The 15,797-nt window shown below is 40.7% G+C and overlaps 2 protein-coding genes across 3 annotated transcripts; both read right to left on the bottom strand.

Annotated features, from left to right (window-relative positions):
• Positions 1-408: 408 nt before the first annotated feature.
• On the bottom strand, positions 409-7,557 carry sirt2 (sirtuin 2 (silent mating type information regulation 2, homolog) 2). Of its 2 annotated transcripts, none has more exons than XM_080889967.1 (16): positions 7,376-7,557; positions 6,979-7,025; positions 6,731-6,779; positions 6,282-6,392; positions 6,119-6,160; positions 5,881-5,987; positions 5,302-5,358; positions 5,122-5,190; positions 4,919-5,048; positions 4,769-4,828; positions 4,621-4,676; positions 4,424-4,500; positions 4,194-4,245; positions 4,049-4,116; positions 2,820-2,886; positions 409-1,167 (listed from the first exon to the last, which is right to left on the bottom strand). In XM_080889967.1, coding segments are annotated over exons 3-16 (1,038 nt in total). In that variant the 5' UTR covers positions 6,732-6,779; positions 6,979-7,025; positions 7,376-7,557; the 3' UTR covers positions 409-1,026. The 2 variants fall into 2 exon arrangements, with proteins under 2 accessions (XP_080746093.1, XP_080746092.1); XM_080889966.1 differs by lacking the exon at positions 7,376-7,557 and adding an exon at positions 7,181-7,344.
• A 2,234-nt stretch (positions 7,558-9,791) lies between these two features.
• dmac2 (distal membrane arm assembly component 2) lies at positions 9,792-15,216 on the bottom strand. Its single transcript, XM_080888354.1, has 6 exons — positions 14,830-15,216; positions 14,269-14,459; positions 14,075-14,155; positions 12,095-12,234; positions 11,834-11,996; positions 9,792-10,449 (listed from the first exon to the last, which is right to left on the bottom strand). The coding sequence occupies exons 1-6, from the start codon at positions 14,845-14,847 to the stop codon at positions 10,278-10,280; spliced, it is 765 nt and encodes a 254-aa protein (XP_080744480.1). The 5' UTR covers positions 14,848-15,216; the 3' UTR covers positions 9,792-10,277.
• Positions 15,217-15,797: the final 581 nt, after the last annotated feature.

Below are 15,797 nucleotides of genomic sequence, written 5' to 3'. Positions count from 1 at the left end.
CAAAGCGGTGTTGCCGAGGTGAGGTGATGGTGTGTAAAAGTCACCAAGACCCAACATCTGCAGACCCCCCCTGGCTTTAACGTAAGCAGGAGCGTCATGGCAGTGGTTTCTGAGCAGCTCCTGTAGGTGTGTTGTGCATGTGGTCCTATACTTTGTCCATGTAGCATACATAACCACAGTGTAACCAACTCCTCTATGAAAGACTTAACAGAAGTGAAAATGATCAGCTTTGAAAAGGTAAAATTTATTGCAGGGGGTTGCACTGGTTCCTGTGACATTGTACAGATGTTAATGTTATTGCATCCACCCGAGTATTTTTAAACCCACAAATCAATTCATGATCACACAAGTTTACAATAAAACCAGATCTTCTCATGTCCCCCATGCCCCAAATCAACTTAGGTGTAGACTTTCTTTTGCATTTTTTACATTGCTTTTTTTTTTTTTAAACATCATTAAAAAAAATTAAACATGAGAGGAACATGAAAAACACGGTAAATTACAAATTGAGACATTTTAGAAGAGCCATGTGCCCAACTGCAGTCACCCATCAGGAAGTTAATTTTGTTAGTAGGAAAGTTATCAGCACAGCAGGTTTTGGCTTGAGGGAAATAACACAGCACCTAAAACAGCCCGCTTATCTTCACAGAAAAGATCATTTTTGATTAAACAAAATATCACATGTTCAATTGCTGGTTTGCATATTCGTCTGAGCCGCTGTGAAGTGCAATGGCGCCTGTTTTAGAGACATTAACCACAACGCACATGGGCACGCTATGTGCTACTGCAATACAGATAAATGAACAATAGGTTCTGTTGCAACATAAAATCTGCCGAGCCACAGAGAAAGTGATAAACAGTTTAGACTGAGTTAAAAAAAAAAAAAAAAAAAAAAAATGCAAATGACTGATATAAACAGATGTCAGAAAGTCCACCACAGCCTCGCTTCCAGGTAACCCCCCGATGCCACTTCAATCTGTGACATCACCACAGGACCTTCATTTAATCAGGGAGCTTTTTAATTGGTTACTCCTCAGCTTTGGGTTCTGGTGGCGCTGATGCAGAGCTCGCCTTGGCTGTCGCTCCTTTGTTTTCACTGGCCTTCTCTTTTGCATCCTGACTGTCGATCTTGGCGTGCTCCTTCTTCACCAGCTCTTCCAGCTCTGCCTGGAGAGACGTAACAAACAAGAGCTTTAATGCAGCTGAGTCACTGAGATATGGAGCCCAAAGTGGTGGCAACAAGAAAAGCTACAAGACAAACAGCTCAAGCTTTTTTTTTTGTTTTGTACTGCGACACCTCTTCCATCAGGAAAACCACAACTTCACAACGATCTACAATAGGCTACCTTGACACTAGGATGTTTTTGCTGCTCAAAAACAAACAAAATAAATAAGAGCAGTTAAAAATCTTTAGACACATTGTTTTTTTCCTAAACAAAATCATCAAAGTAATCAACACGTTGTGGGCTACATAATCGCACAAAAAATCTAAAGTTCAAAATTTAAATCCGATCAGCTCAGTAATGTTTATGGCCTCCACATGCATGTACACAACATTCTAAAGGCCTCATGAGATGGTGAATGATGTCCAACAGGGTCTCCCTGCTGCTGTTTGGCTGCTTCAGATGCACCGATAGGATGCCCCAAAGGTTCTCAGTTGGATTCAGTTTTGGGGCATGTGAGGACCAGTTAATGCCATCAATGCCAGCATCATCTAAGAACAGCCTATGCACTCTGGCCACATGAGCACGGCTACTGTGCACGGCGACCATGGCTCAGGGGGTTGGGAAGCGTATCTGTAACCGGAAGGTCGCCGGTTCGATCCCCGGGCTCTCTGTCCTGGTCGTTGTGTCCTTGGGCAAGACACTTTACCCTACCGCCTACTGGTGTTGGCCAGAGGGGCCGATGGCGCGATATGGCAGCCTCGCTTCTGTCAGTCTGCCCCAGGGCAGCTGTGGCTACAACTGTAGCTTGCCTCCACCAGTGTGTTAATGTGAGAGTGAATGAATAGTGGCATTGTAAAGCGCTTTGGGTGCCTTGAAAAGCGCTGTATAAATCCAATCCATTATTATTATTACTGTCCTACACCAGGAGGAACACAGGATCTTCGCTGGCATAATGAAACTTTCATCTCAGTACCTAACAGTAGTAAGCACTGTTGGCTAACACTGTCTAAGGATGAGGCCCTCGTGCTACCCTAATGTAGTCTGATTCTGACAGTTGTGTTAAATATGTATGAGTATGCGCTCTTGTTCCTCCTCCCACAAAGAAGCAGACACTGACCCTCCTGCTAGGCCGGCTTCTACTGCTTCTACTGCCCTGTGCTGCGAGGCACAGCAAACATCTGTGTGACAGCACTTATGGCTGTGCCTATGAGCTGAACTATCTGTACAATCTGAATTGACTGCAGGCACTGTGTCATCCTAACAGCAGTGACAAGGACACCAGCAAAATGCAGAACTAGATCAAAAAAAAGTTAACAGCCGAAAAAAGAAAAGGAAAAAAAAAAAAAAAAAAAAAAGGTAAGAAATGGTCCACACGCAAAAAATTTTTTTAGTGGTTGTCACCTCTACAGTACAACTGTTGTCACTCTCATTTGCACCAAAGCAGGTGAAATGGACTCACAGTGGTTTCTGCTTCCCAACCAGACAGACTGATACCCTGAAGTTAAAATTACTTTATGTTATATTTTGATGATCAAGTGTTCCCATCACTTTCTGAGCAGTGTTTACTTGTTTTAACCTTACACATGATAGGCCTAAAAACATAGCAAAAACATAACATAGGACAGCATCCTTGAAAGGGGACATGTAACTTACCTTCCATCCCAGAAGATCAGCTAGAGCCAAACATCCATCATCACAAGTACTAATGTGAGCTACATCTCTGGAGAGAGAGGCAAATAAATAGCAACGTGTTAGTGCAAAACAACTTTTTATTTCACTGACAACACCAGCACCGCTTATCTTTTACAGCATAAACTGAGCTGCAAATAAGGCAGCAATGGACACCTTACTGAAGAAAGCAGTTTAAAAATAACCATCATTTTAATTAATTTGCTTTTTGTTTGTTTTGGCACAAGATGCTAATAAATTAAACTCACTGCTTCCACTAAAGCTTTCTTGGTCATTTAAGGCAGCGGTCCCCAACCCCCGGGCCGGTACCAGTCTGTGAGGCGTTTAGTACCGGGCTGCAAGATTTGAGGCTCGGGTGTGAAATTGATGGTTTCAGGGTTTTTATTGTTAACTTGGTTTCCCCTAGGTCTTTTCCCGTGTTGTAGTTGTGCGTCTTATTTTGAAAGAAATATTTACATGTTACCATAGCGACCAGAAAGCTAAGGGGCAGAGAGAAGGCTGTTAATCTCATGTTGTTGGCGGATTTTAGGAGGACGCTGCTAATAAAGTTACACAACTACACAGTGAATACGCGTTTATTATTATATTTACAAAATATCACAGTTTTTGTCTTGGTCGTGAAATCTTATTTTGTTGTATTTCACGGACCGCAGAGGCCGATCCGTGAAATTATTGTCTGACATTAAACCGGTCTGTGGCGCAAAAAAAGTTGGGGACCGCTGATTTAAAGGGAATCTGATAACTTTCGATGACTTTTCAGTTTCATAGAAACTTTTTAGCAAGTCAGATACTGAGCAACGTAGTTATAAATTAGTTCAATCATTAATGTAGTGAGTAGTATGAAAAAAAATGTAGTATATTCAAAGTATCTACCAATTCCATTTGGGACAGATAGATAAGTCTTTGGTGCCCTCTGGTTGTAAAATGGTGGCCTGCGTGATGTGTGTTCATTACTCTGTGCATCAGTCTGAACTTACAGCATACATTTCACATAAAAATAACTAAATCATAAAACAAAAAACCTTTTCCTGAGTATCTGTTAAACTGTATTTGACACATATATTGTGCAGCTTAATGTAAAGGTACGGCTACAGTACACTGCACTCATTAAGATCTTTTGTTTATATTAGTTTGTAGTAAACGGCAAATGCAGAGTAAAGCTATGGAGAGGAGTAGCTGTGTCTCATTATCACCTGTAAGCCTTGTCTGAGTCAAAGTCCATCCCTTCGCCGAAACCAAACAAACTCATCATGGGCTTAACCTGCACAGAGACGCACATCAACACAAGCCTGCACAAAGAATCCAAGAAAGAAGGAAAAGGAAGTGGTGAGTGCTTACCTGCCCTGATTTCTCCATGTTAATGAGCAGTCTGGGGCAATTTTTTGAAACCCTAAATGAAAAAGAAACACACAAAATAAAGTTTTCACCAGATCTACATGAAATTATAAAATGTGGTTGAGTGCAAAAGCTCTCAAACAAACTCTCCTGCAGGTCTGTGGTCTACTACCAGACAATTACTGTGGCGGTCTCTGTGCTCAGACAGGAATGTGAAAGTTGAGCTGCAGTACCTGCTGACTAGACTCGCAAATGGTTGAACCTGAAGGGATGTCCCCATAACAATGAGAAGGTCGCAACGAGGAAAATCCTGAAAGGTTTACCAAAAAAAAAAACCAAACCCAAAAACAACATTTACTGTTACTAAGTAGCTGCATCACATTTCCTCAAAATATGCCAGAATGTTCACAAGCCGCTGGTGTCCACTCACCATCTTCATTGAAGTGAAGAATCGGGCAGGTAGGTTCTCTCCAAAGAAGACAATATCTGTGTAAGAAAAAGCAGAAGAGAGAGACTTTCTAAAAGTCATGGTTGAAACTCAACATTACTAACATTTAAACAAATGAACATCTACTGACCTGGTTTAACCAAACTGCTGCACTTGTCACATTTGGGAATGTCGTCAGAAAAGATTTTCTCTACAAGACAGCAGGAGAAAGTTAAGATTCCAAGTGTCTCTTAATCAGACTAAAGCAACAATCCAAAGCAAGAAAACAAAAACACCACACCTTTCATCCACTCCAGGCTGTACTCTTTGCGGCAGCAGAAGCTGACACAGTGTGACGTGTAGAACGTCCCGTGAGCTTCGATTAGGTCGTCTCCTTCGAGCCCGGCTACTCGCTCCAGCGTGTCGATATTCTGAATGAACACAGGCGGGAATGTAAATGCAGCAATAGTGACTTCATTTGTGAAAAGCGAGTGTTCCTCCTACCTGTGTGTAGCAGCGTCTCAGGATGCCCTTGTCTTTCAACATCTTCATGAAATAGTGACAGATTGTTGGCTAAACACCCGCAAAGGTCCAACATGAGAGAATGAACACAGTGTGAGGCCATTTGTAGTTTTCTATATAACAACACATGTGACAAATAATCCGCAAGTGTGCGTGTTGTACCTTAAATTGTCCCGGGTAAAGCTCCCTTGCCAAGGCAAAGAATGGCTCTGGATGTTTCTGAAATACGAGACGGAGAAAAAGATAATTTTTTTTCTAAAATAACAATTTCAAAAAAGTTACAAGATAAATGTAGATGAGTTAAAGCCAAAGCCTTGAAGTTGACCTTTTATGTGTTTACTTACTTTATCCTGTTACAATGGTGCGTGTTCATACTAAACATGGCCAAAGCCATTCACAAGAAACATGGTTTAAAGGGAGGGCAAAGAAAGCTACAAGAGATATGTTTCAGATAGCGGATGATCTGAGGGGTTTATTTTGAGCTGTGAATCATGGGAACCTACTCTGGGAGAGTCCAAGAATAAAACAAATTGAGCTGAAAATGAACATAAAAAAGTAGTTTTTTGACTGAAATATGAGTTATGGTTTAATGTGTTGAATTCGAGGCCGACAGTAATTAATATGTTGTTTTTTGTGTCAATATTAGCGAATACAAAGTTGTTTAAGAAGTGAGTAATAAATGGGCAAAGTTTTATAGCCACTATCTCCCCTCAAGCATGTCCAAAACAATCTCTCACAAACCTTAAAGTAATCTATCTGGAAAATAGCCTCTGGGTAAGGCAAGTTGTATTTTTGCAGGTTTGCATACAGGCCAGTTTCTGGAGAGCGAAAATCTGGGATTCCAGCAGCTGTAGAGAGAAATGATGTTCAGTTACTCATTAAGAATAATAATGATTATTATAATAATAGTAATTAATAAAAGAGGTGATCTTTAAGCAGTTTAAGTGCTTATTCTGTGATATAAAAGAGAGATACTCACATGTGGATATTCCTGCTCCAACCATGCAGATGATGTTTTTACCTGCATGAAAGCAGAGAAGCTTGCGGCTCAATCAATAATAACTGCATTGTGGAAACAGGCTCGTAAGCGGTAAATCGATCCACTCCGGTGGGGGGCAGAGTGAAGGCGGGCAAAGACTCACATTTGCCGCTGTTTATGTATCGTGCCACTCCATCCAGAGTCAGCTCATCCAGGACTTTCTCAGCTGAACTGAGGCCCAGTGCGCTGGAGAAGAGGTTGCGCATGAAATCCACTGATGGGAACACAGGGAAAATCAGATAAAGGCAGAAATCGATACATTCAGCCAAGTCAAGAGGCAGCTCCTAGTCTGATAAAACATGTCTCAGCACAGCCACTGCATTAGCAGGAAAATGCAGAGGACACTGACACTGTTTAGTCACAAGTAGTAAAGTATATCTTGGGATTTAGCTACTAAGAAGTACATTATACTGCTGGGTTGGCACAATGGTCAAACTAACAGCAGAAATATATACAACTGGGAACCAGTCCAATCACTGGATGTAAGCAGTAAAGTAAGAGTGAAAATGAAAATACAGAAGTTATAAATCCCGTGTCTATGTGTTCACGTACTGTCTGCGTCTCCTGCAGCCTCGTCTTCACTGCTGTCGTCGGATTGTTCCTGCATAGGAAACAATACTAACATTTACAAGCATATCACATTTATCTACACTGCACTGAAATATTGCTGAACAGCTTTATCACCTCTTCCTGTCTCAGACACTGACAAATGAGGGTTTTGTTTGGATTATGTCAATCTGACGGACTTAACCACACCTCGCTGCTAGCATTCACTGCTTCACACACACTACTATTCTCACCTCTGGTTCGGGAGTGACCTCCTCCTCTTTTTCTGATTTAGGAAGTTCTACAAATGTAAAAATAAAACAGCACGTCAAACTCACCGCACAGTTTCACGTAAAACGAATGCACCTAGCTTTGAAGCTAGCTACACTAGCACGCAGAAACAGCGACACATTCTCGAAGTTTAACCGAAATTTAACTATCATACATCCGTCCTACCTGACGAATCAGACATTTATCCGTCTGCTGAGGATCTTACACCACAAGGGTTCTGATGACAATCGATTTAAATGCCGAATTTTAAGAAGTTATGAGAGGTATCTAACACACAGCTAGCTGTTCTGTTGTTGTCCGTCACAAACGCGGTCCGTGCTTACTCTTTTGTTCAGCTTCACAAGAAAAGTCTGTTCCTACCTTCAGTTTAGGACTTTCGATAAGACTATTTGACTCCAGTTACTCCGAAACACTGCTCGGTGGTGTGGTTCCAACCAAAGCACCCACATCATGTGGCCAATGCTAATTTACAGTTTGATGTGTTTCACACAAGTTTCGACAGGTGGGTAGTGCTGTACCATGCTGCAAAGTTACGTATTGATGTAACACCAAGTAAAGACGCGGTCAGTATTGCCCATACCAATACCGATACTGAGACCTTTACTCCATAAAGCCAGCTTATGTAGCGGGAGCAGTGTGTTATGACTTGTGAGATGAATCATAATCAATTTCGAAATTCTGAACACATTTTAATGACCAATAAATCACTGTCATTTTTGCTTTCCACAATAATTAATGAACACAACAAAACACACCTTTCAACTTTTTATTTTGAAACTGTTTTTTTTCTTCTTTTAATGTAAATGTGGCTGTCTTTAAGGTTTTATTGATCAACTTCTGTTGTTTAAATGTGCTATTAGCTATAAAAAAAATGTTTAGTTTTTTTAATAATTAAAAAAATAAGATACCAAAGTCAAACATAAAGGCTCAGACATTTTTCAGAGTGCATTTTTGATGTTCTTCTTCTTCTTCTTCACTTCCAAAAATGCAGTGGACTACATACTGAACTTCGAGGACAGAAACAAAGTATCATCAATCCTGTCATGCTAGCATCTATCCAATGCCAATACCAGCATTTGGAAAGTTCTTAACTGCTGCTTCTTGGTTTTAACCCTAAAACAGCTTTAAAATTAATTTATATTATTATATAATTATGATATATTTTTGAATACAAAAATTGCCTCCAGGTAAATAATAATAATAATAATACATTTTGATATTTACTTACAGTCTATACCACAAAATACCTTTTCCCGCATTCCTTGGGTGATGTAATCATTTAGAGTGTAATTTCTAGTTTCTCATCTCAGATCTCAGGCTGACAGATCACGTGCTCCTTTTTTCTTTCATATCAGATTTTGTTTTTTTGTTTTTTTTTTACTTAATTCACCGTGAGTGTGATGTCCACTGGAGAATTTGTTTGAAAGAAATAAATATATATATATATATATATATATATATATATATATATATATATATAATTATTATTCAAATTTTTAATGGTCACTGTTCGACTGGTCACTCCCATGGAAACACGAACAGACATCCCTTATCAGTGAATCTGATTTACTAACACACAATTTAAGGTCAGAAAACTGGCCATAAATGTGACAATTACTTTGCTCGCAAACTAAAACCTCAAACAATCCTCAGGGTAAGGAAGTTTCCACCCACAAATTACTAATTGAGGACCATTTCGACTTTCTCTTATTTATTTTCATGTCCCATGAAATAATTAGCTGCATTCATTCACACTTCATTCTACCATAGACGAATCATGTTCCACAAAATCCATTGGTTTACACTGAGCTCACCTACAAAGTGGACGACATTCAAATCCTCACAACCTGTGTGGATATTACAATAAACACAGCAGCCTTTTCTCCATATATTTTGTTTTATAAATTAATTTGTTTTGGTGTTGCTTCACAAAATAGCATTTTCAATACATGTGATAATAGGAAAAAGTGGCCAGTAGGTGTCAGTAGAAGGCTGCGGGTGTCAGATTGATTCAAAACCTCATTTTAATTCTGGCACAACTCCTTCCAGCGTTTCAGTCTCTCACAAAGCCTCGCTGTGCCCATCACTACAGCTGATCCCAATACTTGATATTATATTAAATATCACCAAAAATGCATGTAGTCAGTAAACTGTTACTTAACATTTGAAATTATTATACATTTTGTACTTTAATATAGCTTCCAGTACTATCCAACATAACAAAATAAATGCTACCAAATGACTTGAGATGGTATATTTACATACAAAAGTAGCAGCAGTTTCTTCACCCACATTCACTCTTCTCTCATAGGTGTCTTCATCAGTCCATTGACACTGCTGCAGAACAAGGCTCACACTGGATTATGGGCTTTAGTTTCCTCACATAAGCTCCTGCAGTGCAGATTACAAATACATACAGACACGCTGTGATGTGTGACGACATCGCTTGCACTATCTTTAAAACATGTGACAAGAGTAAATGGTAAATGGCCTGTATTTGTACAGCACTTTATTTAGTCCCTAAGGACCCCAAAGCGCTTTACACTACTGGTGATGGCAAGCTACATTGTAGCCACAGATGCCCTGGGGCGCACTGACAGAGGCAAGGCTGCTGGACACTGGCGCCACCGGGCCCTCTGACCACCACCAGTAGGCAACGGGTGAAGTGTCTTGCCCAAGGACACAACGACCGAGACTGTCCGAGCCAGTGCTCAAACCGGCAACCTTCCGGTTACAAGACGAACTGCCAACTCAGAGTTGGCAGTAAAGCTAACAATAATTGTCACACTCTTTATTCTTTGTCAGTCTTTATTATATTTACACTTATATTTACATTCAGCAACAATTGAGACAGAAACGGTTTAGGTGGCATATAAATTTACATCACATATGTGTACATACCTATAAACTGATTCTGGTTTAAAGCAACCCAGTTTGTTGGGTTTGTGATTGTTTAATCACATTTGACTTCATAAACTATAAGTCTGATATTGAGGTCAATGGAAAGGCCTAAAGGCCTAAAGACCAGTCAGTGACCCCCGGCAACCACCTGTTTCTAAGGAAAAATGTGTATTCTGGGATTTGTGAACTGCTGCATAAGTCAGATATATTGGCTCTGCTAATTTTTTCTTGCTGTTGTATCTGCTGCCCTTCTCCATGCTGCATTTCTCTGATGTCTCACAGGCTGTATCGAGTGAGATGGCACATGAACAGACAGAAGAGATTGCCCGTTTCCTCTCTGATTTCCATCCCAATCCACATGCTACCTCTGTCTTTGCATTTGCTCCTCTTCTTCTTCTTCCACCTTCCTCAGATTGTGGTCGTAGCCATTAGCTGTGATCTGGCACTGTGGTAGCATTTCCTCCAGCAGGATGATGACCAGGCCAGGATTTGAAATCCCAGGTAGGGATGAGACATTCAGATGCTTCAGTCCCCTGCAGCAGGCAGAGACAGTAAAAGAAATAAAGAAGTACTTACAGTTTTTTCTGAATGCTTAAACCCTAACTGTGATTCCTGTAGCACAATCTTTAAAACTATTCAGACTTATAGCAAAACCACTCACTGAGTTTGCAAAACTAAAAGCACAAAAACTGCTTTGCACTCAGTTTGCAATTTTGTAACACACACTTTGCAAAGCTGTAGGCACAATTCACTGCACAACACTCAATTACCAAATTTCCAACACACTCCTAGCAAAAGTATACACATGTATGGCTATCATTAACACTAATTTGCCAACTGTCTGGCACACTTTCACATGTGAAAACTTTTTTAGATAATTAGTTCACTTTGCAATCAGCCTAAGCACTATAATACAGGTAAGCTGTGTGTGCGGAGTACAATGGAGGGAGCAGAAAGAGTGAGAAGTAGAGGAGGCCGAGGAAGAGGACGTGGAGGTGAAGAAGTAGGATGAAGAGGACGACAAGGACAAGGAGGAGCAAGAGGAAGACGAGGAGGGGGGAGAGGAAGATGAGGAGGGGGGAGAGGAAGGGTAGGAAGAGTAAGAAATAGAATTGCTGATGACATCAGAGCTACAATAGTGGACCATGTCATCAACCGTGGAATGACCCTGAGGGTAGCTGGCCAACGGGTCCAGCCTAACTCGAGCCACTACACTGTAGCAAGTACCATAAGGACATCTTGAAATGAGAATCGGTTAGTACAGTCACTTCGCACAAAGATTTGTAGCACTGCCATATGCCAATGAGAAACACACCAATACCATTGATGTAAAAATACTGAAATTGTTACTTTACAGAATTGCTAGATGACCAGATGCTGGGGGCAGAGGAAGCATGTTCACTGCAGACCAAGTAACCCATATAGTCATTATGGTGATTGCAAATAATCCTATACTTGGAAATAAACACTTGTGTTTGTTTTGATGTGTTTGAATAAACACCAGTACTTGAAGTTTGGATCCCTCTATGCTTATGGATCTATGACAGCAGTATGAGCTCAAACTGACATAGCCTACCTTGTGCACAGAGAAAGCAAAAGCCAGATGTGTTTTGTATTCATACCATCAGTGTGCAGTTGGCGCATTGTGTGCTTAGTAGATGATGGCTTGTGTGTACTGTTTGATACGGAAACACCATTTTTACGAAGGTGTGAAGAGTTAATCTAGCTGTGTTTGCTTTTGCAAGAGAACTACAATGTTTTGATTATTGGGTGACAGGTTTTCTTATTTGTGTGAAGAGTTTTGCAAAATTAGCCAATAGTTACAAAAAATGTGCTTAAGCAATCAGAAAAAACTGTATTATAACAAATATCACTAGTGATATTAACTAGTATTTTGATGCATTTTGGCTCATTTACTTGAGATTCCTGAGCGCAGCCAGGCCGCCTGTGGTGATGCGTGGACAATGTGAGATGTCTAGCTCCTCCAGAGAGTCCTGGAACAAATGGAGCCTGGCCAGGAACCAGTCGTCCACTTCAGGACAGCCTTTTAATTTTAGAGTCCGCAAAGATCGCTGCCTCTCTGTGGTGACATAAATCAGATCAGAAACTAGACTTGCTTGCTGAATATTAAAGAAATTAATTATCAGCAAGTGAAAAAATTAAGTTTGAACTCAGTACCCAAATTTTCCAGTCCTGTGTAGTTGATGATGGTATAACTCATGTCTGCTTCTTCTATAGGTGTGTTTTTGTGATTTAAGAAGTCCCAGCTGAATTTGCCCCTCTGGTTTGTACGAAACCACTCAGACTGGCCGACATACCTGAGAATCATGGATCACAGCAGCACAAAGACAAGAACTTAACTCAAACACTTCACACACACACGTATACACACACACACACACACACACACATATATATATATACACACATATACATACATATATATATATACACATCCCCGAAACAGCAATAGCAAGAGAAAAGAAAAAACTAAAAAGTTTAAAAGTATCCAACTCTAGTGCTTTTGTCATGAGACTCATCTGCTCATCATCTTTATTCTTCAGCACAGCCTGAACTCTCTTGGTCAAGCTTTCTTCAGGAATAGTGCTCCAGGCTTCTTAAAAGTTCTTCTTTCGATGTTTTGCATTTTGTTCTGTTCTTTGTCTCACTGATCTGCTTAACTAATGTTGAGGTCTGGGCTCTGGAGAGGCCAATCCATAACACTATCAGTGTTTCACTGTGAGTTTTTACTGCATTGCCAGTGTTTTGGGATCATTCTTATGCTGAAAAATGAAGCTGTTGCCAATCAGACACTTTCAACATGGTATTGCATGTTGAATCAAAATCTGATGCAGCCAATCAGCTTTGACCCAACACCACTGGGAATGCAGCCACAAACCATGACAGAGCCTCCACTATGTTTTACTGTTGGCTGTAGACACTCACTGTGATCCCCATCTCACAGTGAAGATGTTTGTGTTCAATAATTTGAACCACAAATTTCAAATTTGGATTAATTACTCCATAAGAGCCTCGGGCTGTGGGTGGACAACAAACTGGACTGGTCATGCAACACAGAGCACCTGTATAAAAAAGCCCAAAGCCGACTGTACTTCCTCAGGAGGCTGAGGTCTTTTAACATCTGCAGGAAGCTCCTGAGGATGTTTTACCAGTCGGTGGTTGCTGGAGTACTGTTCTATGCTGTGGTGTGCTGGGGGAGCAGCACAGCAAAGAAGGACTCATCCAGGCTGGAGAAACTGATCAGGAAGGCTAGCTCTGTGGTCGGCATGAAGCTGGACACTCTGGTGACAGTGGCAGAGAAAAGGACACTAAAAAAACTGCTGGACATTATGAACAATGCTGGGCATCTTCTGCACACGACCATAAACAATCAGAAGAGTCTGTTCAGTGACAGGTTGCTTCTCCCCAAGACAAGAACTAACAGACTTAAAAACTCCTTTGTCCCACACGCCATCAGACTGTTTAACTCCTCTCTGGAGGGGAGAGGGAGGGGAAACAGGAGGACAAAGGAGGGGGGAACAACTAAGCTGTAGTGCCTCTGCACCTCACTGTACAATACCTTGTGCAATACTTTTTGTAAATAGTCAACAGTGCAATAGACTCAATACTTGAAATGTGCAATTCACTTGTATTTTTATTTTTTATTCCTATTTATTCTATTTATCCCCTTTGTATATTTTATTTATATTTGTCTCTGTATTTATATATGTGTGTGTGTGTGTGTGTGTGTGTGTGTGTGTGTGTGTGTGTGTGTGTGTGTGTATATATATATAACAATTCTGTAACTGTAACTTCGGTCGTTGCTGTGCTTTTTTTGGAAGTCGAATTTCCCAGAGGAACCCACCCGAGGGATTAATAAAGTTCTATCTTATCTTATCTTATCTTATTACCAATGATATTCAGGCCAGCTGAGTAATTTGGCATATCTGAACCTTTTCTCTTTTTCTCCCTTCAATAAACTGTTTCTGTGCAAGAAATGTTTGCAACACGGCTCAAATTTCATCCTGGAACTATTTTTCAAGATTTCAAGAAAAAACTGACCATTATTAAACCTGAAAATGTTTGGTGGACAGTTATTAAATATGTAAACAATCCTTCTATAGCTACAGTGCAGGCACAAGGGAACAAGGCACTTACCTAAATCCTCCCTTCAGACTCAAGATGTAATACGCTGATGCTATGTCTGGCCCATAAAACCTTTGTGTGTAGCTATAGTAGCTGGAAGAAAGTAAAAGTAGCAGAAAAGTCAGTGATTTACACCAAACAACAGAGAGCAGCAGGAGCAGGAACAGGTGCATCATCATGTTACAAAGTCCCAAAATGAGTCCTACACATTTTTCTTTTGAAGCTGGCTCCTTTGTGCCTGATACCTCCACCTGAGGAGCATCTCTACATCATAGAAACGCTGGGTGAGGAACAGGAGGAGTCTCCTGTGCAGAGGAGGAGGAGATGCTGAGTTGGTGCTCCACTGTCGCCTAGCAACAACGAGGAGAACTGATCGCTGGCAACATCTGTGTAGATACTGTGCACAGAGACAGGAAATGGGATGGAGGATATGAACGGTGACTACTGTCAGGTTAAACCTAAGTAGAGAATCAATGACAGCACATGTCTGTTAACAGTGTGGTTTTTGTTTTCCATTCAGACACGGAGATTTTGCCATAATTACGTATCTTACAGTTAGGTTATGTAAAAACGTGTCTCACACAAATTCAACCACAGGTCTTTTCTAACATTAGCTAACGTTACTCTTATCGTATTTATATGGTTCAGCTACCTTGCAAAATCCTAACAACACCATGCGCTTTAAGCCTGCCGGGCCTGCCTTACGTACAACATGTAATTTAGTCAGCTTAATGCAGTAATAAGTCGAAATTTGAAGGGTAACTTACTGTCAAGGGGGCCGACATGTTGACGCCGCTTTACAGAAAGTCGGAAAGGACAAACCGCACGCTTCCGCTTCTTGCTGGTGTCAGTTTGTTGTTGTTTTTCGTGTTCACCGCAAGGTGTCGCTCAATCCACGTGTCTAGTCCAGATTAGAAGCTCCTGAGTGGAGTTCTTCCCTCATAAAGTCCAGACGGACTTACAACTAGGCAAATCGTGAGGCAGTGAGAAAAAAACATGGTCTAACAAGCATTCAATGTCTTTGATTACCAAATGTATATACATGACACTGTTATGAAAAGAGTAAAATTTCAGTTTTATTTATATAGCGCTAAATAACAACAGTGCCTTAAGGCACTTTGTACTGCAAGGCCCCACAAAAATACAGAGAAAACCCCAACAGTTTAGACTGACCCCCTGTGAGCAAGCACTTGGCAACAGTGGAAAGGAAAAACTCTCTTTTAACAGGAAGAAACCACCAACAGAACCAGGCTCAGGGAGGGGTAGCCATCTGCTGAGACCGGTTGGGGGTGAGTTGAGAGAAGCAGGACAAAGAGAAGCTGTGGAAGAGATCCAGAGCTTAATAATAACTAATGATTAAACGATTGCTGTTTCAGCATGTTGTGAGTGAAAAAGAAACACTCAGGGCATCATGGAAAATCCCCAGCAACCTAGGCTTCAGGGTCACATGATCCAGCCCTAACTAACTATCTGCTTTATCAAAAAGGAACATTTTAAGCTCAACGAAAGTCACATTTGGAAGTGTTTTTGCCAGTGTGCTAACTCATTTTAAAGCACTGCTGTCTTATCTTCTTGTTATTAAGAACGATTCCTTCAAAATCGTTTTAAAACACCAGGAGCGTATAATTGAATTTGCATATGCACACTAAGCAGGTTACTGTCCCCCCATCCTGACATCAGAAAGAGCTGTCAACACGTTACACTCTTACGTTTATAACCAGGCAAACACAAAAGA

This window comes from Rhamphochromis sp. 'chilingali' (genome assembly GCF_963969265.1).
Source record: "Rhamphochromis sp. 'chilingali' genome assembly, chromosome: 8".
NCBI lineage: Eukaryota > Metazoa > Chordata > Actinopteri > Cichliformes > Cichlidae > Rhamphochromis > Rhamphochromis sp. 'chilingali'.
Note: the sequence above shows the minus strand (reverse complement) of the source record. Positions and strands in the feature narration are given on the sequence as shown.